Source organism: Narcine bancroftii, chromosome 6, assembly GCF_036971445.1.
Source record: "Narcine bancroftii isolate sNarBan1 chromosome 6, sNarBan1.hap1, whole genome shotgun sequence".
Lineage (NCBI taxonomy): Eukaryota > Metazoa > Chordata > Chondrichthyes > Torpediniformes > Narcinidae > Narcine > Narcine bancroftii.
Window position 1 is genome coordinate 51,757,153 of NC_091474.1, and position 25,456 is coordinate 51,782,608.

The 25,456-nt window shown below is 41.3% G+C and overlaps 1 protein-coding gene across 2 annotated transcripts in view; it reads left to right on the forward strand.

Moving 5' to 3' along the window:
* Positions 1–25,456, forward strand: part of mybbp1a (MYB binding protein (P160) 1a) — a 179,272-nt gene that overhangs the window by 14,961 nt on the left and 138,855 nt on the right. For both annotated transcript variants that reach the window (XR_011340085.1, XM_069884983.1), the window contains exons 2-3: positions 9,591–9,674; positions 18,430–18,504. Coding sequence is in view for 1 of the 2 variants with exons in the window: in XM_069884983.1 (XP_069741084.1) it covers positions 9,591–9,674; positions 18,430–18,504 (159 nt within the window). In the remaining variant the exon portion in view is untranslated. The remainder of the gene's footprint in view (positions 1–9,590; positions 9,675–18,429; positions 18,505–25,456) is intronic.

Here is a 25,456-nt window from a genome sequence, read left to right on the forward strand (position 1 = left end):
TTGCGGCACACCACCAATCAAAACACACAACCTTCCTATAAGCAAAATTCAGGTAAGATTTGGTTACTGCTTTTTTAAACTCCTGAACTTTTGTCGATAAGCTTCTGGGACTAGTTCATAAGATCGGAGTATAGCCTGCTTTACAAATTCATAATCAACTGCTTGTTGTGCAGTGAGATATGAGTACACCTGTTGGGCTTTCTCTTTAAGAACACTTTGTAGCAGGAGTGACCACTGGTCTGGTGGCCATTTTAATTTACAGCTACTTTCTCAAAATGCTGAAAATACTGGTTTATTTCAGTTTCCTCAAATGGAGGAACTAACCTCACTTCTCTACTGACCAGAAACCTCTCCAACTGACCAGCACGTGAGTTTTGGGCTTCTCCCTGTCCTTGCATTAGAGTCAGCTTTAATTTTAACTGGTGCTGGTTCTAGCTCATGTTTCTGTTCTTTCTCTCTCTCCTCCCTTGTGCCCTTTCCTCCATTTCTGCCTGCTTTTTTCCCCTCTAACTCTAGTTTTCTCAAAGCCAATATTCCTCTGAATTTTCTCCTTTGGAAACTGTTCTAATGCAACTTCTTCATATACCCCCTTTCCTACATAATGCTTAACAATCTTTTGGGCAATTTCCTTTTTTTTCATCCCAGTTCTTACTGTAAGAAGTTTTAACGCCAACTATAACCATCAGTTCTGACTTTTTAGCCATTTTTAAATTAATCACTGAAGGGTTTGCTATGAACTGGTCAATATTCATAGTTGCTGGTGATTTATACACTCACCGTTTATTTTTAATTTCAAGCTGGAGGTTGAGTCAAACTCAGACGACTGATAACTAAACACAAGTCGATCACCCCTAAAGCTTCCAAATTGGTTTGATCCCGGACGATGGCCCCAAATTATGTTACAAGATCAAACCAGCAACCACAAAGAAGGCATATCACAGGGGTAAAGATGAACAATTACTTTATTTTGCAAAAATTCACCTTCAAACTTTTTCCAAATCCCCCTCTTATAACAATGCCCACTGGTTACTATGCAAATCCAACTGCACGAAAACCAACAAGGTCGGGTCAGATACAGCAATGAGCTCTCTGAACCCTTCTCCATAAACAATGGTGTGAAGCAAGGCTGCGTTCTCGCACCAACCCTCTTTTCAATCTTCAGCATGATGCTGAACCAAGCCATTAAAGACCTCAACAATGAAGACGCTGTTTACATCCGGTACCGCACGGATGGCAGTCTCTTCAATCTGAGGCGCCTGAAAGCTCACACCAAGACACAAGAGTAACTTGTCCCTGAACTACTCTTTGCAGACGATGCCGCTTTAGTTGCCCATTCAGAGCCAGCTCTTCAGCGCTTGACGTCCTGTTTTGCGGAAACTGCCAAAATGTTTGGCCTGGAAGTCAGCCTGAAGAAAATTGAGGTCCTCCATCAGCCAGCTCCCCACCATGACTACCAGCCCCCCCACATCTCCATTGGGCACACAAAACTCAAAACAGTCAACCAGTTTACCTATCTCAGCTGCACCATTTCATCGGATGCAAGGATCGACAACGAGATAGACAACAGACTCGCCAAGGCAAATAGCGCCTTTGGAAGACTACACAAAAGAGTCTGGAAAAACAACCAACTGAAAAACCGCACAAAGATAAGCGTATACAGAGCCGTTGTCATATCCACGCTCCTGTTTGGCTCCGAATCATGGGTCCTCTACCAGGATCACCTATGGCTCCTAGAACGCTTCCACCAGCGTTGTCTCCGCTCCATCCTCAACATTCATTGGAGCGACTTCATCCCTAACATCGAAGTACTCGAGATGGCAGAGGCCGACAGCATCGAATCCACGCTGTTGAAGATCCAACTGCGCTGGGTAGGTCATGTCTCCAGAATGGAGGACCATCGCCTCCCCAAGATCGTGTTATATGGCGAGCTCTCCACTGGCCATCGTGTCAGAGGTGCACCAAAGAAGAGGTGCAAGGACTGTCTAAAGAAATCTTTTGGTGCCTGCCACATTGACCATCGCCAGTGGGCTGATATCGCCTCAAACCGTGCATCTTGGCGCCTCACAGTTTGGCGGGCAGCAACCTCCTTTGAAGAAGACCACAGAGCCCACCTCACTGACAAAAGAGAAAGGAGGAAAAACCCAACACCCAACCCCAACCAACCAATTTTCCCCTGCAACCGCTGCAACCATGTCTGCCTGTCCCGCATCGGACTTGTCAGCCACAAACGAGCCTGCAGCTGACGTGGACTTTTACCCCTCCATAAATCTTCGTCCGCGAAGCCAAGCCAAAGAAATATAAAATTAATAAATGCCCCAGCCTAAATATAACATATGTAATTAAAGTCTAAGTTATATTTCCAACCAGACCATAGAAAAACACAAAACAAACACAAAACACACAAGACTCACAAACATTTGATTTCAACCGAAGGAAAGATCAAAAACAAAATTCAGTTTGTTTGGTAAACTGAAGCCAAAAGATCTTTGTGTGTGAGGGAGAGAGAGAGAGCACAAAATTCGAAGTTGTCTTCTTGTGTTGCTTGCAGAGAGAGGAACCACTGGCTTGGTCCGTCCGGATCCTTCTGGCTGCCTTCGGAATGTTCATCCTTTTTTGAAATCCCAACATTCTAAACTGACCTCCAGACCATGACTCATGCTCTGGACTGACTTCCACTCCACAGCACCACCCAGTGGTGGTTTATCGTCCAAGACCAGAAATGTTTAGATCATTTTCTGCACATGCTCAGTTCATATCCCACTCGCTCAGCAGTCCACCTTCACCTTGGCTCTCTCAGGCAAACTGTCACTTTTTAACATAAAACCACACAATTCATAGATCACAGAACACATAAAACCTCACAACACAGAACTCTGTAACACCACGTGCGTGGTGGCATCATAATCACTGCCCAGGGTGCGCGCTGGAAGGGAGGCTGGAGTCAGAGAGAACCCCTGACGACACCAGCTCCCCATGGCTGCCCCGCCATGTGGCAATACAATTTGCCATGAGGATGTGCACCGCCACACATGTGAATTTTCCACATTTTTAAAATCCACCTCCATGGTGTCCTCCCTGCCCGCTCTGACTCCCTCTGCTCATTCTGTGCAGTGCTAGGATGTTGCTTTGCTGACTTTGGCTGGCACGTTTCCTGCAGTATGCTGCACATACCCATGCACTCCTCAGTTGCAAAGCATTTCTGACATGTTGCAATGTCATGCTGTTTATGCCAAAAGTGCTTCCATGTGATTTTACCCACTTCTCAAAAACCAATGTAAAGAAACGATTGGGAAAGACGAATTGATTTTAAGGTTAGCTGAGGAAAAACCCTGAGTAATAGATGAACATCAGTGCAAAGAAATGGTTACAGGTTAGGCAGGGATCTGCCTGGGGACTGAGGACAGGTTGGAGAGGAGCGCTGCCTGGGGATTGGGTGCAGGGTAGTAGTTAACTACTTGGGGATTGGCTGCAAGTTGGGCAAGGGTATTGGGCAAATTGGGCAAGGGTGTGCTAGTTATGGGCAAGTACTGCTTGAGGTCAGGAGAAGCAGACTCTGGTTTGAACATAGGTCAAGCCTGCTTCGAGTTAGGTACACATGGTTGTGTCTGTCTGATATACTGTGCTCACTGTAAAAAAAAATTGATTTTGTTTAAAATGACTAGTTTTAATGGCTTGAAATGGATCATTTTGTGTATACATTTTCAAAATTTTCCAAATGCGGGTGCTGCAAGTGGCTCTGCATCCCCTTGAGCCCTGCTGTATGCCTCACGTAAGCACTCGACCCTTTTCCTTTATTTTTGATAAAAGGAAAATAAGAAAAATCTGCTGACCTTCTGTACACGTCTACCATGCATTACCTTGTCAAATACCTTGCTAACCCTTTAACATAAAACCCTTGTACATAAAACCTTCAATGCCCTGCCCTTGTCAATCCCCTTCAACTCTTCAAAAATCGTATCTTTTTTGCACAAGGATAGCACAGTGGTGTATTATAAAAGACATCCATAAGATGAGGATGCATAAAGTTGAGAATAATGTAATAGCATGGATAGAGGATTGGTTAGATTTAGATTTCAGATTTATTGTCAGAGTACATACATCAAATACAACCCTGAGATTCCTTTTCCTGCGGGTGAGGCAGAATTACCACTTACTAGTAGGGTAAAAAAAAGATCAATGTATGCATGTAAACAAATAAAGAAATGTAAATAGTTGTGCAATATAGAGGAAAAAAGCAATAAAGGGCACGAGCCCTTAAACGAGTTCCTGATTGAGTTTGTTGTTGAGGAGTCTGATGGTGGAGGGGTAGCAGCTGTTCCTGAACCTGGTGGTGTGAGTCTTGTAGCACCTGGACCTCTTTCCTGATGGCAGCAGCGAGAACAGAGCGTGTGCTGGGTGGTGTGGATCCTTGATGCTTGTTGCTGCTCTCCAACGGCACAGTTCCCTGTGGATGTTCTTGGTTAATCAATAGGAGATAGGATAAAAGATTTTTCTCTGGTTGGCAATCTGTGGTGAGTTGAGTTCTGTAGGGGTTGGTGGTGTTGGGCCCACATCCGTCCACAATGTACATTAATAATTTTAAATAGTGAACCGGGTATAGGGTATCTAAGTTTGCCGATGATATTTAATTGAGTGGAAAAGTAAATTGTGGAAAGAATGTGGAGAGGCTGTAGAGAATAGTTAACTGAGTTATTAATGGTCTGGCAGATGAGTATAATGTTGGTAAATGCGAGGTCATCCACTTTGGAACAAAAAGTAGAAAATCAGATTATTTAAACAGTGAAAGATTACAGCATATGGTTGTGCAGAGGGACTGGAAGTGTTTGAGTCTGTATTGCAAATGGTTGGTTTGCAGATGTAATGGGTCATAAAGAAGGGAAATGAGAAAGGCTCTGTAAGTGGTTGCAGAGGAGGTGCACCAGGTTGATTCGAGAGATGACTATGATAATGAGAGATTGAGTTGTCCGAGACTATACTCAACTGTAATTCAGAAGAATGAGAGGGCATCTTCTGGAAACATAAAATTATGAAAGTCATAGATAAGAGAGGCAAGAAAGTTATTTCCACTGGTAGGTGAGATTAGAACTAGGGGACAAAATTCAATAGGGAGATGAGGAACTGCTTTTCCCAGATAGTAGTGAATCTGTACAATATGAAGCTACTTCATTAAATATATTTAAGATGCTGTTAGATTTTTACGTAGTCGGGGAATAGAAGGTGATAAGTAATGGGCAGGTAGGTGGAGCTAAGTCCATGATCATACTGAATGGTGGATCAGACTTGATGGGCCAGATAATCTAAGAAATAGGAGCAGGACTAGGCCATCCGGCCTGTCAACCCTGCTCTACCATTCAATGAGATCACAACTGATCTGCTGGTAGCCTCATCTCCACCCACCTGTCTTTTCCCCATATCCTTTAATTCCCTTACTATGTAAAAATCATTCCAACCTTGTCTTAAATATATTTACTCGTGCTCCTATTTCTTGTGTTTTTATGTACACTCAGAAAAAGCGGTCCACCATTTAGGTGTGAGCTGAGGAAACATTTTGTCAGAAGATGGAGAAAGTTTGGAATTCTCAACCCACAGTTGCCCTGTCACTGTTCTCATTCAAAATGGGGATGGATGAATAATCGGACAATAATGGAATTAAGGGTTAAATTCACGGTGCTGAAAAATGCCTTGAGGTGGAAGATCAGCCATGACCTTGATGAATGGCAGAGCAGGTTTGAGAGAGGGATGGCTTACACTCATATCTTTTTCAATTAAAAAAAAATGTAGACATGGTAAAAATGTCAACATGGTAACAGGCCCTCCCGGCTTATGAACCCATGCTGCCCAAACACCCAATTAACCTATAACCCCTGTAGGTTTTGAAGGGTGGGAGGAAACTGAAGCACTCAGATGAAACCCACGCAGACACAAGCAAGAACATTCAAACTCCTTACAGACAGTGCCAGATCCTAAACTAGGTCGCTGGTTTTGTAATCTTCTTTTCCTTCTTTGGCTTGGCTTCGCGGACGAAGATTTATGGAGGGGGTAAAAGTCCACGTCAGCTGCAGGCTCGTTTGTGGCTGACAAGTCCGATGCGGGACAGGCAGACACGGTTGCAGCGGCTGCAGGGGAAAATTGGTTGGTTGGGGTTGGGTGTTGGGTTTTTCCTCCTTTGCCTTTTGTCAGTGAGGTGGGCTCTGCGGTCTTCTTCAAAGGAGGTTGCTGCCCGCCAAACTGTGAGGCGCCAAGATGCACGGTTTGAGGCGATATCAGCCCACTGGCGGTGGTCAATGTGGCAGGCACCAAGAGATTTCTTTAGGCAGTCCTTGTACCTTTTCTTTGGTGCACCTCTGTCACGGTGGCCAGTGGAGAGCTCGCCATATAACACGATCTTGGGAAGGCGATGGTCCTCCATTCTGGAGACGTGACCCATCCAGCGCAGCTGGATCTTCAGCAGCGTGGACTTGATGCTGTCGACCTCTGCCATCTCGAGTACTTCGACGTTAGGGATGAAAGCGCTCCAATGAATGTTGAGGATGGAGCGGAGACAACGCTGGTGGAAGCGTTCTAGCAGCCGTAGGTGATGCCGGTAGAGGACCCATGATTTGGAGCCGAACAGGAGTGTGGGTATGACAATGGCTCTGTATACGCTTATCTTTGTGCGGTTTTTCAGTTGGTTGTTTTTCCAGACTCTTTTGTGTAGTCTTCCAAAGGCACTATTTGCCTTGGCGAGTCTGTTGTCTATCTCATTGTCGATCCTTGCATCTGATGAAATGGTGCAGCCGAGATAGGTAAACTGGTTGACCGATTTGAGTTTTGTAATAGCGTTGCACTAACTGTGCTGCCGTATCTCTTAAATTAAGGCTGAGTAATTGAATCTGCTGCTACTTGCTCATCAGCAAAGCAAGACCTCCCAGTGGTCAACCATTTTAATTTACAGCCCATTCCCACGCTGACCAGTGTATCCATGGCCTCATACATTGCCAAGCCGAGGCCACCCGCAAATTGGAGGAACGTCTGGCACTTTCCAACCAGATGGCTCTAATATTTAATATCGACTCCTGTCTGTGCCTCTGCATCCATTCAGAGAGCTATCCCTTCCCCCATCACCTCAGCTTTTTTCTCTTCTGTCCTCCCTCCATTAGGTATAAGTACCACAAGACTCACACCACCAGGTTCAGGAACAGCTGCTCCCCCTCCACCGTCAAACTCCTCAACAACAAACTCAATCAAGGACTCATTTAAGGACTCTTATTTTTGCATTTTATTGATTTTTTTTTTCTCTTTATTGCACAGTCAATTTGTTTACATTTCTTTTTGTTTTTTGTGTTTACATTGAGTGCTTTTTGCACAACCAATAAGTGGTAATTCTGCCTTGCCCACAGGAAAACGAATCACAGGTATGTGATGTCATGGATGTACTCTTCCAATAAATCTGAAATCTAATCTAAATTTACGACCTCTTGCCTGTTGGCCTGTGCTCTTCCCCATCCATTTTTATTCAGGCGTCTGCCTGCTTTCTGCATTTATGTTGATGAAGGGTTGAGGCCCAATACATTTTATTTTAATCCTTTGCTTCCGATCGATGCTATGTGACCTGCTGAGTCTCTCCACTACTTTTGTGTATTGCAGTACAACCACATCATCTACAGACTTTCCTGTTTAACAATTTGAACTGTTTCTCTTGATTTTCTTTTTATAGAGTTAAAAAATGTGACTAAAGGCAGAGATTCTCCGCCCTCACGTCACTGACCCTACCTTTATAAATGCTCCACGAGTAGCTCCAAGGAGCCAACTCCGATCCCTCCACCTCGCTTCATAAATGTACTGCCACTGCAAGCGGCCAGGTTGATGGTGTTGCATGACAGCGTCAGCCTGCGATCCAGGACCCAGTAGAAGATGGGCTCACTGCAGTCTCATTTTCTGGGAACTGCTACATACCGATTGATTACTGCATGCATTTTCCAATAGTCCTCCACTCAGTTTGGAGCAAGAGCCAGCAATCCCAGAATACCCTGACTCAACATCAAACGCGGAGAGAAGGGCAGATCTGGCGATGCTGTGATGAGAGATGCTGTCAACCCTTCATGCTCACATTCACATCTGAACATTAAGTTCAAGACTCGCCAAGTGAAAAATATAACAAGTTTAAGGCAAAATTGAAGAATTAAATAAAATAAAGGAGAGAGGTGAGGTGGACAGGAGAGATGCGAGGGGGAAGAATTGGGGGTACGGGCACGAGGAGAGGAGACAGAGGTTGAATGGGCAGGTGCTATGGGAAGGTAGAATCGAGTAGAAAGAACCAGGACATGAACTGGCACATTGTATCAAATTGTTGAGCACTTTATGCTGTCCGCACACATTCTTTAATCTCCTTCCCTTGTTTTCCCGCTCTCCCTTCTCCCCGGTTCTTCCCCCGTTCTCAGTGCCCGCCCCTCCCTCCTCTCTCACATCCATTCCCATAACTCTCTTCCTCACATCCCTGTCCCCTCTCTCGCCCCTCTCTCTCCCTCCATCTCTTGCACATCCCCTACCATTCCCATCTCTCCACACCCCTTTTCTCTTTTTCTCTCCCATTCTCCCTCTTTGCCCCCCTTTCTGTTTGCTGTGCACCCTGTTCTCTGATCGAGAGAAAAAGATAGATAAAGTGAACCGGAGACAAAGGGAAGGGAAAAACAGTTGTGGAGAATGCAGACAGATGGAGGTGTGGAGCAAGAGCCAAAGATGGAAGCACAAGATGGAGAAATGAGAACAAATAGAGATGGGAGACACGCAATGGAAAATAAGCGTTAGGCACAGACAGATACATTAAAACTTTAGTTAGAAAGGATGATCTTGGATGAAAAGATATCACAGATAATCAGTTGGTGTTAGACTAATACTGGAGTCTCTGGGACATGAATGTCTGGCAGCACAGGCAGGAAAATGATCAATGGTCGTCTTCGTTACCCATAATCCTCCATGCAGCTGGAACCACTCTGTGTGTATGTTAGACCTCATGGCGAGGGGCAGCGCTACTGCACCACTCACCCTGCCTCCAAAAGCTCCGGAGGAAGCAATGAGGTGCTGCTCTGCATAAAAGCAACACTGGAGGGTAAGTTCATATTTTTCTCCGTGGAATGAGCCGGCCTTGAAGTGTCGGCCTGGCATAAAACACCTTTTGATGTCTTCACCTCTTTACTTTGTTCTCGTAAAGCTCTCTTTAAACCCACATTTTTTGATTTGAGCTTTTAATCATTTGACATTTTTTTCCTTTTGTGGCTTATTGTCAACGTTTTTGTTTTCCAACTTAGAACATTTGAGGTAGTTAATTGTATTTTTGTCTAATTCAATAATGATTTCAGGTAGAATTCCTGGTGACTTTTTACTTGATGAGAGAAAGCACCCTTGGAATTCAATTAATAATATTGGATTGGATTTTCGTGGTTGAACTGGTTCAGATATCAATGAAGTACCTTGTATAGCAATATGTGCATGGTTCCATCAGAAGTAGCACTGCTGAATCGATTACCCTAATGGCTATTTACATTCTTCTAAAATTGATGACCATAAGACTGGTTGGTTTTTTTTTAAATATTATTTCTCTTTACTAACAGGTCCTACAATGCAAAGAGGAGATCCCTCTGCAGACTATTCTGGAGAAGATTAAGAAGAAACATGATATAATAAAAACCAATAAGGTGTGTTGGGCTTCATGTTCATGTGTAATTTCAGACATCTATAGGAAGTCATACAATCTGAAATTTACAAACTCACCAGTTTCTGTTCCCTATTATCCCTTTGCATTTAGATCATTTTACTACTTTCTCTAAACTCAACAAGTTCATTTGGAAAAAAAAATATTGTACTACTATGTAACATGTTTTAAAAACAAATGAAGAACAAGAGTAATATGGAAAATATCCAGTGGGTCAAAATATCTGTTGGTCTGACACTGTCAAAGTCTTGAGAGTGCCTGATTATCAGAATTTTACTGTAATGTACTTATAAAGGTGGGAGGCCAGAGTGATAAAGCTCTGGAGTAGGGAGAAACATCTGGACCCTCATTTTCATAACTGGGATTATGAAAGTATGAGAACCTCCTAAATGTCCAAACATTATGGTGCCCTGAATTGAGGGGACTATATATAAAAAGTGCTGCAATTTCTACATGTTGAAACCAAAATGTATATGAAAAAACTTGAATAAAAATTGTAATGTGCACTTTAATTACATGTGAATACTTTGATTACAAATTTAAAACTGTGGAACACTGGCAAATAAAGGAAAAACAGTGTCTTTGTCCCAAACATTATAGAGGGCACTATGTTCTCTGGTGTTTCCTATTCCTTCCTTCAGATAGGATGGCTGTCCATCCTATATGTGCCTTTCATAATTATGTAGACCTTTATTAAGTCACCTCTTGTCCTTCTACGTTCCTAAGAGAAAAGTCCCAGCTCTCCTAATTTTCCAATCCAGGCAACATCCTGGTAAATCTCCTCTGCACCCTCTCCATAGCTTCCACATCCTTCCTATAATGAGGTGACCAGAGTTGAACACAGTATTTTTTAAAAATTATTTTATTAAATAATTTTAAAGCCACATCAATGTATACATCATCAATGAAACCACAAAAATTATACATGTGGTATATATTATCTCCTATCCTCCCTTACAGAATATACCAAAATAAAGTGTAAGGAAAAAGAATGGAGAATGTCAAGAAAATATAGAGTCTCAATACTAATACTCCTAAAATTCTAGTAGAGAATGAATTATTAGCTAAAGAGAAGTAAATAAATAAAACATCATGAGTTTGCTGAAGAGAAGGAAATGAATGGGCAACTCTTAGAGAGCTGGAATAGATCAGCTAACTGTGGTGATCTATTCCAGTGTAAGTAAGTTTTGTGGCAGTTATTTCACATGTACATTTGGGGCATCTTGTAGCTCTAGTCTTATGCATGCACCAATCAATCTTCATTGCACAATTCCTGAACGTGTAGTCACCAATTCACAGTGGGGGAAAAAGCCTACCTGCATGTACTATGTTTAAACCCCTCATTATTTTAAATAGCTCTATCAAATCTCTCCTCATTCTCCCATGTAACATGTAACCTGTTTAACCTTTCCCTATAACAGTTTCTGAAGACAGGGTGGCATCTTCGTAAATTGTCTCTGCACTCTTTCTACCTTTTTTTTTTAATTTTTTTATTTTTCACACCATAAATCACAATAGCCATGATGTACACTTTTTCTTTTTCACACATTTACAGTGACTTTTTCTCCCCCCCCCTCCCTCCTCCCAAGCCCCCCCCCACCCCCCCCCTCATCCATTTTAGGTATACAATCTAGGTTGCATTAATTCAGTCAGACAATGTTGTCATTCAACAAAAATACACCAGAAATTCTACAGAGTCCATTCTTTTCTTTCCTTCTCCTTCCATCAACTTAGGTAATGTTTGTCCCCGGTAGGTTTTCGCTATTGTATTTAATGTAAGGCTCCCATACTTGTTCGAATATTTCAATATTATTTCTTAAACTATATGTTATTTTTTCTAATGGAATACATTTATTCATTTCTATATACCATTGTTGTATTTTCAAATTATCTTCCAATTTCCAGGTTGACATAATACATTTTTTTGCTACGGCTAGGGCTATCTTAACAAATCTTTTTTGTGCATCTTCCAAGTCAATTCCAAATTCTTTATTTTTTATGTTACTTAGGAGAAAGATCTCTGGATTTTTTGGTATATTGTTTTCTGTTATTTTATTTAATATCTGATTGAGATCATCCCAAAATTTTTCTACTCTCTCACATGTCCAGATTGCATGAATTGTTGTTCCCCTTTCTTTTTTACATCGAAAACATCTATCAGATACTGTTGGGTCCCATTTATTTAACTTTTGCGGTGTAATGTATAGTCTGTGTAACCAATTATATTGTATCATACGCAGCCTCGTATTTATTGTGTTTCTCATCGTTCCAGAACATAATTTCTCCCATGTTTCCTTTTTTATCTTTATATTTAAATCTTGTTCCCATTTTTGTTTAGTTTTACCATTTGTTTCCTCATTCTCCTTTTCTTGCAGTTTAATATACATATTTGTTATAAATCTTTTGATTAACATTGTATCTGTAATCACATATTCAAGGTTACTTCCCTCTGGTAAACTGAAATTGCTTCCTAATTTATCTTTCAAGTAGGATCTCAGTTGGTAATATGCCAGCGCTGTATCTCCAGTTATATTGTTCAAAGGATAAGAATCTACTTCCTGAAAAACAATTTTCTATTCTTTTAATCCCTTTTTTTTCCCATTTTCTAAAGGAAAGGTTGTCTATTGTAAAAGGGAGTAGCTTATTTTGCGTCAATATTAGTTTTGGTATTTGATAATTTGTTTTATTTCTTTCTACATGAATCTTCTTCAATATATTGAGGAGATGGTGTAATACTGGAGAAGTTCTATGTTGTACCAATTTTTCGTCCCATTTATATAATATGTGTTCAGGTATCTTTTCCCCTATTTTATCTAATTCTATTCTCGTCCAGTCTGGTTTTTCCCTTGTTTGATAAAAATCTGATAGGTACCTTAATTGTGCGGCTCTATAATAATTTTTGAAGTTTGGCAATTGTAAGCCTCCTTGTTTATACCATTCTATTAATTTATCTAGTGCTATCCTCGGTTTCCCCCCTCTCCATAAAAATCTCCTTATTATTTTCTTTAATTCTTTGAAGAATTTTTCTGTCAGTTGTATTGGCAATGCCTGAAATAAGTGTAGTATACTTGGAAAAATGTTCATTTTAATACAGTTTATCCTTCCTATCAGTGTTAGTGGTAGCTCTTTCCAATGCTCTAAATCGTCCTGTAATTTTTTCATTAGTGGATTGTAATTGAGTTTATATAATTGGCCTAGATTTTTGTTTATTTGCACACTTAGGTATCTTATTGCCTGCATTTGCCATCTGAATGGGGATTCCTCCTTAAATTTTGAGAAATCCGCGTTATTCATAGGCATTGCTTCACTTTTATTTACGTTTATCTTGTATCCCGACACTTCTCCATATTCCTTCAATTTCTTATATAGTTCTTTTATTGATAGTTCTGGTTCTGTTAAGTACACTATCACATCATCCGCAAATAGACTGATTTATATTCCCTGTCTTTTATTTTTATTCCTTTTATATTATTATCTATTCTTATCGATTCTGCTAGTGGTTCTATAGCTAGCGCAAACAATAATGGTGATAGTGGGCATCCCTGCCGCGTTGACCTGCTTAAGTTAAATTGCTTTGATACATGTCCATTTACTGTTACTTTCGCTAACGGTCCCTTATATAATGCTTTAATCCAATTAATAAACTTCTCCGGTAAACTGAATTTTTGCAATACTTTGAACAAGTAATTCCATTCTACTCTGTCGAAGGCCTTCTCTGCGTCTAAAGCAACTGCTACTGCCGGTGCTTTATTTCCTTCTACTGCATGAATTAAGTTAATAAATTTACAAATATTGTCTGTTGTGCGTCTTTTTTTGATAAATCCAGTTTGGTCTAAATTTACCATTTTCGGTACCTGTTCTGCTAATCTGTTTGCTAATAGTTTAGCTATTATCTTATAATCTGTGTTTAGCAGAGATATTGGTCTATATGACGCTGGTGAGAGTGGATCTTTCCCTTGTTTTAGTATCACTGTAATTATTGCTGTTTTACATGAATCTGGTAAGTTTTGTGTCTCATCAATCTGGTTGATTACATCCAGGAGGGGCGGTATTATTAGATCTTTAAATGTTTTGTAGAATTCTATTGGGAGTCCATCCTCTCCTGGTGTCTTATTATTTGGTAAATTTTTTATTATCTCTTGTATTTCTACTGTTCCAAATGGTTCTGTTAATTTATTTTGTTCCTCTATTTGTAGTTTTGGTAGTTCAATTTTAGTCAAAAATTCATCTATTTTCCCTTCTTTCCCTTCGTTTTCAGTTCGGTATAATTGTTCATAGAATTCTCTGAAGTTTTCCTTAATTTCTTTTGGATTATATGTAATTTGTTTGTCTTTTTTCCTTGTTGCCAATACCATTTTCTTAGTTTGCTCTGTCTTAAGCTGCCATGCTAAGATTTTGTGTGTTTTTTCACCTAGTTCATAATATTTCTGTTTTGTCTTCATTATATTCTTCTCCACCTTATATGTTTGTAATGTTTCATATTTTATTTTTTTATCCGCCAATTCTCTTCTTTTGGTTGTATCTTCCTTTATTGCTAATTTTTTTTCTATGTTTATTATTTCCCTTTCCAACTGCTCTGTTTCCTGATTATAGTCCTTCTTCATCTTGGTTGCATAACTTATTATTTGTCCTCTAATGAATGCTTTCATTGCGTCCCATAGTATAAACTTATCTTCCACTGATTCCGTATTTACTTCAAAGTACATTTTTAATTGTTTTTCAATAAATTCTCTAAAATCCTGTCTTTTAAGTAGCATGGGGTTTAATCTCCATCTATACATTCTTGGAGGGATGTCCTCTAGCTTTACTGTCAGTATTAAGGGTGAATGGTCCGATAGCATTCTCGCTTTATATTCTGTTTTTCTTACTCTATCTTGCATACTAGCTGATAACAAAAATAAGTCTATTCTTGAGTATGTTTTATGTCTAGTCGAGTAGTATGAGTATTCCTTTTCTTTTGGGTTTTGTTTCATTTCTTGCATTGATTTAATTATAAATTTGGTTACTTTGTTCTTCCTGTTAATTTTTTTTCCCGTTTTATCCATATTTGGATCCAAATTCAGATTGAAATCCCCTCCTATTAGTATGTTACCTTGCGTATTAGCTACCTTCAAAAAGATATCTTGCATAAACTTTTGATCTTCTTCGTTTGGTGAATATATATTAAGTAGATTCCAAAGCTCCGAATATATCTGACATTTTATCATAACATATCTCCCTGCTGGATCTATTATTTCCTCTTCTATTTTAAATGGCACATTTTTGCTAATTAATATAGCCACTCCTCTTGCTTTTGAATTATACGATGCTGCTGTTACATGTCCTACCCAATCTCTCTTTAATTTCTTGTGCTCCAATTCAGTTAAGTGTGTTTCTTGGACAAGTGCTATATCTATTTTTTCCTTTTTCAGTAAATTTAGTAGTTTCTTCCTTTTAATTTGGTTATGTATTCCATTAATATTTAAAGTCATATAGTTCAGCGTAGCCATTTTATATTTTGTTTATCTTTTCTTTCCGTTTTTCCATCATTACCTTTCCTCCTTTTCCATTTCTGTTTTCTTATTTTCAACTCTTTACCAGACAACATTCCTACAACATCCAACATTTTCCTTATTCTCCTATTTCTATCTTCTTTATCCCCAATCTCCCCTTCCCCTCCTGAGTTGTCCTTTATCCCTTGTCGGACAACCACATCTCCCCTCTCCATTTGGATTTGCGAATCCACTCGCAAGCGTCAACTGATTTTGCAGTGACCGCTCTTTTCCCCCACCCAGCCCCCCCCAGAAAAGATTTCACTTTTCATATGTCACAAAGGTCACTCTTTTAATTCCCTCCTTATTCTCTCTATTCCATTACCTTCCCTTATTAATTCTTGTCTATACTATCTATGTTTTCCTCTAATTACAGATACTTTCACGTATGCCCATTGTCTCTATTCACTCTTATACCTCTTTACCCGCATACATATCAATCGTGGTCATTTTTACCCTCATTACCCGTCTTCATCCCTCAGTCTATTTTTGTCTTTACCCACATATATATCAATCGTGATCATTTTTACTCTCATTACCCGTCTTCATCCCTCAGTCTATTTTTGTAATTGTTCTGCAAATTTTCGTGCTTCTTCTGGATCCGAGAACAGTCTGTTTTGTTGTCCTGGAATAAATATTTTCAATACCGCAGGATGCTTCAGTGTAAATTTATATCCTTTCTTCCATAAAATCGCTTTTGCTGTATTGAACTCTTTTCTCTTCTTTAGGAGTTCAAAGCTTATATCTGGATAAATGAAGATTTTTTGCCCTTTATACTCCAGTGGTTTGTGGCCCTCTCTTACTTTTTCCATTGTCTTCTCCAGTAGCTTTTCTCTTGTAGTATATCTTAGGAATTTTACTACAATAGATCTTGGTTTTTGTTGTGGTTGTGGTTTAGGGGCCAATGCTCTATGTGCCCTTTCTATTTCCATTTCTTGCTGTAGTTCTGGACATCCTAGGGCCTTAGGGATCCATTCTTTTATAAACTCCCTCATATTCTTGCCTTCTTCATCTTCCTTAAGGCCCACTATCTTTATGTTATTTCTTCTGTTATAATTTTCCATTATATCTATTTTTTGGGCTAGTAATTCTTGTGTCTCTTTAGTTTTTTTATTAGCTTCCTCCAATTTCTTTTTTAAGTCTTCTACCTCCATTTCTGCTGCTATTGCCCGTTCTTCCATCTTGTCCATTTTTTTTCCCCATTTCTGTTAAGGTCATATCCATTTTATTTATTTTCTTTTCTGTGTTGTTTATTCTTCTTCTTAAATCATTGAATTCCTGTGTTTGCCATTCTTTAAATGACTCCATGTATCCTCGAACAAGAGCAAGTATATCCTTTACCTTGCCTTTCCCTTTATCTATTTCACTGTATTCTTCCTCTTCTTCTTTCTCTGGGTTGGCCATCTGTTGTTTCTTTGATGCCCTTTCCTCCTCTTCTTTCTTGTTTCCATTGTCTTCTGTGGTCTCTTCTTGCTGCAGGTGTTCTGCAGCTGTCGTTGCCGGCTGTGGAGATCGACTCCCCAGCTGGTCCCCCCTCCCGTCGGTGTGTTTTTTTTCATGCGCGGTTGCGCACTTTTACTCGGTTCTGTGAGCCATTGATGTAGTTCTTTTTCCACCGACCTGAGGTAGTGGGCTCCTCTCTCCACAGCGGGCCTCTTCGGACAGGTAAGGCCTTCACCTTTTTCCTCCGTTGTCTTCTCTTCCTCTCTTCTTTCCATTGATTTTGATTTTTCTCCTTTTGTCTCCATCTTCTTTCCACCTTTATACTCACTTTTCTTTAACTTGTATTTCTGAGCCTTTGTATTTTCTCTTGTTTTTCCCGACTTTTCTGGAGAGGGCTGGAGTTCACCGTCCGGCCACTACTCCATCACGTGACTCCTCCTCTTTCTACCTTATTGATGTCTTTCCTGCAGTTTATTTTGATTTTCCTCAAAATAGAATCTCAACCCAAGGCCCAGACCTATCCATCTCCATAATTAACTTGAAACTAATGACATTGTGATCATTGGACCCTACACATACTTCGATCACCTGTTCTGCCTCATTCCCTAATAGGAGATCCAGTATTGCACTCTCTCTAGTTGTTACCTCTATATTATTGATTTAGAAAACTTTCCTGAACACATCAGACAAACTCCAAGCCATCCAGTCCTTTTACAGTATGGGAATCCCAGTCAATATGTGGAAAGTTAAAATCTCCTACTGCCTGTGAAAGTTTCCTGCAGCTGTCTGCTATCTCTCTACAGATTTGATCCTCTGATTCTCATTGACTATTGGGCAGCCATAGAACAACCCCTTGAGTGTGGAAATACAGTTCCTGTTCCTCACCTCTTCTCAGTAGACAAGCCTTCTGGTCTATACTGCCTGAGCACAGCTATGATATTTTCCCTGATGGGCAATGCCCCCCCCCCCCACCTTTCATTCCACCCCCCCAACCTATCATGTCTGAAGCAACAGAAACCTGAAACATTGAGTTGCCAGTCCTACCCCTCCTGCAACCAAGTTTCACCAATGGCCACAATGTCAATCAACATGCCACGTTTTAAGCTTGTCTGCCTTTTCTATGATGCTCCTTGCATTGAAGTAGATGCCCCTGTGAAAGTTTCTACCTCATACAACCATCTTCATTTCATCCCTTTCCTCCTCCACTTCCCTATCTGCTCTGGCACTCTGGTACCTTTTTAAATGATTACATCATATATTTTCTTGCTTTTCTGAATGACTAAGCCATTGCAGTTCTGTCTAATTCCCCATTGAAATTTATCAATTTGTTACCACCATCCAATTAATTCCAGAATCTTCATAGTTATCTATGTTCAAGAGCTTTAACTTGCATATACCCAGTATATTTTGCTCTTCACTTGAGATTTGTGTCCCTTGGTTCTTGCACAATCCACTCATGGAATTTACTTTATCTGCCCCCATGATAGTTAAAGAACCCTCTAAAATCTCTTGTCAACCTTTTTGCTGCATCAAGACGACTATTGACAAAAGGTCACAAGAACCCAATGCAAATCTAGCATTTTTGTGCAGAAGAATTGTATAGTAGGCCTTGTTAACTATTTCTGCAGACTATTCTGGAGAAGATTAAAAAGAAACATGATATAAAAAGGAATGGGAGCAGGCAGAAGGAAAACACAAATTAGACCCAGAAATATAATCGCTATTACATCATTGGGTTAACTCAGTTTGTTCTTTTTATTCCAGAAACGCATCAGAAATGCTGTGTTTGGAAACTTCTTTGGCATCTTGGCTCTTTCACAATCTGGAAGGTTAATAAAGGTAACTGCAGTCTCCAAGTATCTCTGGAACAAATGATGACAACTGATTTGTATGTGAAAGATACTGATTTTCATTCCCTTAATGTGGCTATAAGAAAGAACACATTCAGTTCAGTTAATGCAATGGAGGTGGAAGATCAGAGGTGGATATTGGCTTAAAGAAGGGGAGGTTAGACCATAAGACCTAGGAGCAGAAATAGGCTATTCAGCCCATTGAGTCTGCCCTGCCATTTAATCATGAGCTAATCCATTTTTCCACTCCACCCAATTGTCTGGCCATCTCCCCATAATCTATGATGCCCTGGCTAATCAAGAACCTATCAATGAGGTGAAACATGAAAGTCTGCAGACACTGTGATTGCACTAAAAACACAGAAATGCTGGAGGAGCTCAGCTGGTCTTGCCATGGCCATGGGAGATAAAGATATACAGGTACAATATCTTTTATCCAAAACACTTGAAACTAGACAGTTTTCTGAATTAGGAATTTTTTGGATAATAGAATAACAATAATGTGGTTTGTTAAATAATTGCGCGATTTCAGATTCGTACAAAACAAAGACACACTCCAACAAGAAGGGTCTGTGGACAGTGGGGTGGGGGGTGTTAGGTCTGCTTTGTTCATGAATGAGTGAGACAAACACCAGACTGAGTCGAAATCAGGGTTCTTTGTTCTTTATTACCGGATTGTAACACTTGCGACTAACAAAGTTAGTCGGAGAATGCATTCTGCCGTTATCAGCAAAATGGTGATTTTTTTATACCCTTGGATACATGCTTAGAACATCATCATATCATTACTTGTCCAATGACTAAAACTGTTGCTATCCTTTCCCTGCTAGCTTCCTGCCTCTCAATCCATCAATGTCTCTCTTATCTTGTAAGTACAAGGATGCATTTACATCTTGTTACAGCCCTGTACATTCCCATCTCATGATGTTTTACCTAACAGGAGTACAAGGACACCTCCCCTTCTTGTTACTGCCCTGTACAGGGTAACTCCCTACACATTCCCATCTCATGATGTTTTACCTTACAATCCCTCCTTTGTCCTCTTTAGAGGACAATCTCGCCCTGACTATGCTACCACCGCGTTACATTAGTTCGCCTATTATTGCCAAGCTCTATACGGGTTCTGTTCACAGGGCAGTTCGGCTGGTGGGCGAGGGCTCCCCCAACCCTCCTTTGCGTACACCCCCCATCCGTCACCCCGATCCCATTGCCCGTTTACAAGTTTCATCCCATTTGCCCCCAAGCAAAAAATAGCTAACCCCCCGTACATTAGTAAATTCCCAAGTTAACATATGGTCTACAATCTGATTAATAATGTTTGTGTTACAATCAATGTTATAATATTTGTTCTACAATCAAGGTTATAATATTTAGGTTACAAGCAAGGTTAAAATTATATGTGTAACAATCTAATTCACAATCCCTCCTTTCCATCACATTCCCCATCAGACTCCAGATCGATCTCAGCAACTTTCTCCGCCTCCTGTAATGTGAGATAGTCTTGCTCCACAGCCTGCACAGCTTGATATTTCGGAGGCAGTTCATCACGGTCAGCAAAGGCTTTCTCTATGGTCCTCGTGACCAGCGTTCGAATGCATGGAATACAACAACAGCCACAAGTGATAAAAATTGATACAGAAATGAACAAACCCAGCAAAAGTTGTCCTAACAATGTGCTCCATCTCCCAAACACTCCCTGTAACCAGGATAAAACAGGATTGGAGACTCCAGACTGGGCTTTTAATTCTTTCGCCAATGCCCTAAGTTTCGTTAACCCCTTAGTGAGTGATCCATCTGGCCCTGTGTTATTAGAGATAGAAGTGCAGCATAGATCTCCAAACATAGCACACACTCCACCTTTCTCTGCCAGGACCATATCAATCGCTATTCTATTCTGAAGTGTCATAAGGGAAGTTTCTGACAGTTGTTGATGTATTGCCTCAACAACGTCCCTGGTCAAATTTGCAAGGCGCTGGACATTATAGTGAATAAGGTTGATCCTATTAACATTCTTATTTACAGTGATGGGAAATATTGCACTAAAAACAGGAAAGCTTTCAAACCCAGCTGCAATCTCATCGGCTAATTTAAATTCGTCCGGAATATTCCGGGCTTGGCCAATGGCATCAATCCATACCCCATCAGGGTTCCTTCCTCCCGGCCCCAAGAGTCCAACACTCCTCCTTTTTCTCCACAGCCAACTCTCTGTGTGGCGCAATTCTAGGGAATCCTCGTCTCCCTCCTGCCTTTTGACAATCAGCACTGGCGCATTAAGGGTTACTAGAGCACACCGACCATCCCAGTTAGCGGGGAGCCAGTTGTACAGCACTCTTCCTCCACAAAACTCATCTGTGTAGTCATGCAATCTGCTACAAGTCTCCTTAGTTTCAGATTCATTTTTTTTGTTATGGGACCTCAAAATCATCCCCTGTATATGTTCATGATAACCAGTAACCTGTTTGGCTGCCCTGTCAGGCACCCATGTGGCGTTTTCCCTGCTAATAGTAGGTCGTCTACATACTGAATCAGTGTAACATCTTCCGGGAGCTTTAATTTCATTAGGATTTCGCTAAGGGCCTGATTGAACAGTCCTGGACTGTCCTTATAACCCTGAGGTAATCTAGTGTATGTGTACCGATGTGCTTGGTAAGTGAAAGTGAACCAGTCTTGGCATTCCTCAGCTAATTTCAAGCAGAAGAATGCGTTTGCCAGATCAATGACAGTATAGTATTCGTGCTCCGGACTCAGAGCCCTAAGTGCTACATATGGGTCTGGGACTGGTCTCCCGATGGTCTTGGTAGCCAAGTTAATCTCCCGGAGGTCGTGTACCATCCTCCAGTCTTTTCTACCCGGTTTGGGAACAGGCATGATGGGCGTGTTCCACATACTGTCAGGTGCCGCCCTTAAAACCCCTGACTCCATTAACCCTTCTATCGTTCCTTTAATACCCTCCTCCTGACTGGGCGACAAGTGGTATTGTTTTCTCCATATTGGTTTCTGCCCGGGGTTGGCCAATTCTAGAAATACCTCTCCTTTTATTACTCCCACATCATAGGGCCCCGTTGTCCATATATGTGGACTCAGATTAGAAAGATATTTTTCTGAGTCTCTGTGATCAATATTTTCTCCTTCTATGGCTCGGTCTCTTTCTACTTTCTCATTCACAACCTGGTCCCATGCTTCAATATTCAGTCTGACAAATTTTCCTCCCTCCGAGGTGGAATATCCCGGGATTTCTGTCTGCCTGTATTCACACCCTATCGCTTCCTTTACCATCGGACCCAGCTGTCGAGCGTGATGATCTTTGGCAATACCCAAGGTCACATGAGGCACACTTTCTACTCCTAAGCAGAACCACTCCATTTGTTCTTCTGTCATGACAACCATAGCAGCTATTCCCTCCTTACCTACAAAGATAAATGGACAATGTATCGTTTCTGTCTTCCCTTCTTTTAGAGAGTCCCACCTCTCCTTTTATTCCTGGTCCGGGTGGATGGTGTAGTTTAATGTAACATGCATAGGATCTAGTGGATAATGGTAATCCCCATACCGAGGAATACTGGCCCTCCACTCAAAAAACTGTTTAATCAGCCCTGGGCCTGGTTCATCATACAGTAGCCGACTCCAGAAAATACTAACCTCCACAGAGTCTTCTGAAGCGTTAGATGGGGTCATTACTATAAACTGTCCTCCCCTTCTTATTGTATCCCCTGGGTATGTTAACCGAAGGCCCTTCTCAGAACATTGTATGGTTATTCCTAGTTTGGTAAGAATGTCCCTTGCTAATAAATTAATGGGGCAACTTGGCACAACCAGGACAGGCGTTTTAACCCTTTGTCGTCCAAATGTCATGTCGATGTTATCTGTATAGGGCTGTGTTTCCTTTATCCCGGAGAATCCTATTGTAGATAATGTTTTGCCCGAAAATGTGCTCCCTGGGGGTTTTTTAATCACTGTCGTAACTGCTGCCCCTGTGTCAACCATAAATTCAATTTTTTCTCCATTTACCGTCCCCCAAACTTTTGGTGGCTCCCAGGGAGGCGTGATTTTTGATTCTCCAGGGCACCTTCAATAATCAAATTCAGCACCTTCCTCAATATAGTCATTACACTGAGGTGCCTGGACTTGTTGATCACTCTGCCACCCCCCGATTCTCTGGGGCCCATCAATGTGTCCACCCCTACCCCTTGCTTGTCCTCTTAAGTTTCCTCCTCTTCCCCGATAGCCTCTAATAGAGGGTAATCTTTTTCCCCTTGCTCTCCCAGCCTCCGGACAGTTCCGCTGGTAGTGTCCAGGATTTTGGCAGTACCAGCATACTGCATGTTCCCCTCTATACATTGTACCTAGCTGTCTTTCCCAACCATTTCTTACTTGGGGTCCCGGATTTATCACTGGCCCCATGACCTGTGGGACTATCTGTTGGGCCGCTAATTTAACCCCTATATGTTCTATGGCTCTCACCAATTTATCGGTTGTCTTGTCCACCTCCTTCTGGGACGCACTTTCTGACTTAGCATGCTCTGATTGACGATGTCGTTTGATTGCATGTGTCAGGTGTCTTTTCCACAAATCCTCTGACATTGTCTCTAATCCCACAATGTCCCTTAATTTTGCTTGAACCGTAGCAGGTAGTCCGTTTATTATCCCATTACGAAAGTGAGCCCTTCCTAAAGGGCTGTGGTCGGGTCTTTCTCCAGTCCCTGTTTCCCATAAGTCCCATGCTCGAGTGAAATACTCGTGTGCAGTCTCTCCTTCCTTTAGTTGAAGGGTTACCAAGGCATCCAAACTATAGGGTGTAGGAAATGTTTCTCTAAGTGCTTCCCAAAATTTATTCCGAAGTGGGTTAAATTCTATTTCATCCCCCAATTTACTGCTTCTTACAATTCTCTCTATTTGCTTCAGGGCCCCTTCTGCCTTTAATTTTATCATGATAGTTCTGACATCTGCGAGTGCTAATTGTTCTTGGCAGGTTTCTCGCTCAAAACAAGAAATCCATGGACTAGCCCCATTACTCAACGGAGGTAGTTTTTTCATTAAACTCTCTAAGTCCATTCGTGACCAGGGTAAATATTTTTGAGTTCCCCGTCCCGTGATCAGTAATGGGCATTGATATCTCAATTTTGGGGATTTCTGCTCCTTCTTTACTCTTGGCATGCATTTATTTATCCCACCTTGTTCTGACTCTTCTTCGTCACTGTCACTGTCCCTATCAGCTTCCAATGTCTCAGGGTCAAAGGTATATTGGTCACGTTCATCTCTAAGATAATCTTTTCGGCCATAGTTTAGTTGTTTTACATCTTTCTCTTTTGTTCTAACTATGTCCAGGTAGGCATGTCTATTTTTCTCCCTCCCGAGTCTTTTCCTTTTACTTTCCTCCCATGGTGGATCGTATCTCGTTTCCTCATCTGTACTACACTTTTCGTCCTTTACTCCTATTACCATTCCTTCAGCTTTAATTTCTCCTGACAGTGTTGTAGTTATCTTTTCCACTTCCTTAAATACACCTACCATTAATTCTTTTTGATCCTCACTGATCTGCCCCAGCACATTAATATCTCTGTTTAAGTTTTTAATGTTATCCTGAACCTTTTTCATGTTCCATTTCTGTATCTCTAACTCCTTTTCTATTTTCTTGGACTCCAGAGGGGTCTCTACATCTATTACTCCCCCTTCTATTTTTATTAAAGGGGCCTGTACCTCGTCTGATGTGTCCCTATTCCCGTGGTTCTTGTCACACCCCAGTGTCTCAATATCTGAATATAAGGGACGTGACTCCAGTGTCCCATCTGGGGTGCCAGAGAGAGAGAGAGAGAGAGAGAGAGAGAGAGAGCATAGCGAGAGAAAGAGATAGAGAGGCAGATACACAGAGCACAAGAGATAGAGAGAGAAAATGCCTTGCACTGGCCCCACTGGGAGAAAAGTCTTCAGATTAACACTTTCGTTTCAAAGGTTTTAAAAGGTTCTCATCCTGTGATCACTGGTCTGGATCAGATTGGGTCTCCCACCACTGGGAACTATCACTCCTTCCTTCCCTCCCACCTCGAGTGAGCTACACGTCAGCCCACAATGTCTGCCCTGATCCCGCAATGGTGGGGGTGCGGGAAAAAGGGAGGGAGAGAGGATAAAACAGGATCCCATTTGATGCGGAGCTGGAATTGTGGGCACAAAATTAAAACCAAATTGTATTTCTCTGCCCTGCCCAACCTGGGGATTTCAGGGCAGCACCGCCACAGATTGGGATTGGGAGGGGGAGTGGGTGAGAGAGGAGGGGGGGGAGAAGAGAGAGAGGGGGAGAGAAGAGAGAGGGGGGGAGAGAAGAGAGAGGGGGGAGGGTGAAAGGAGGGAGGGAGAGAGCAAACCCGGACACTTCGTGGCTGGAAACTGGAAACAGGCACTTTTCCTTTCCCTTCTGTGTTTTGTTTCTTCCAGCTTATCTAAGCCTCTACGTTTTAAAATTTTTTTTTCCTCACCTGTCAGGAACATCTCAGTGCCCCCGGGTAACCAACCCCTCTTCCTCCAGCGGTCTACACATTTTCGGAGCATTTTTTGTTTTTCCAATGCCGCATTACTGGTATTTCGCTCCTCTAATTCCTGATTAATTTCCTTAATAACTTGGTCAAAAGTCTTAGCAGGCAACTGTACAGCCATAGCTGCGGGACCGCTTTCTAATGCCTGTTTTAATTTAGGTTCTTGTCCGTTTAGGGGATCTATGTCAATGAAAATTGCTTTTAAAAATGTCTCCTTGCAAGCTGGATGACTAATATCTTTTAAAAGAACAGTCTCTAAGTCTTGTCCTCCAATTGACTTCAGACTGTCCTGTATACTCTGATTGCTCGTTTTCCACTCTCTGTTTTCCCAAAGGGGTCTGAAAGTTAAATTACAACTAGAAAACCAAATATTTGGGCTATACTTTTGTCCTGTTTCCCTGTACCAATCTATGA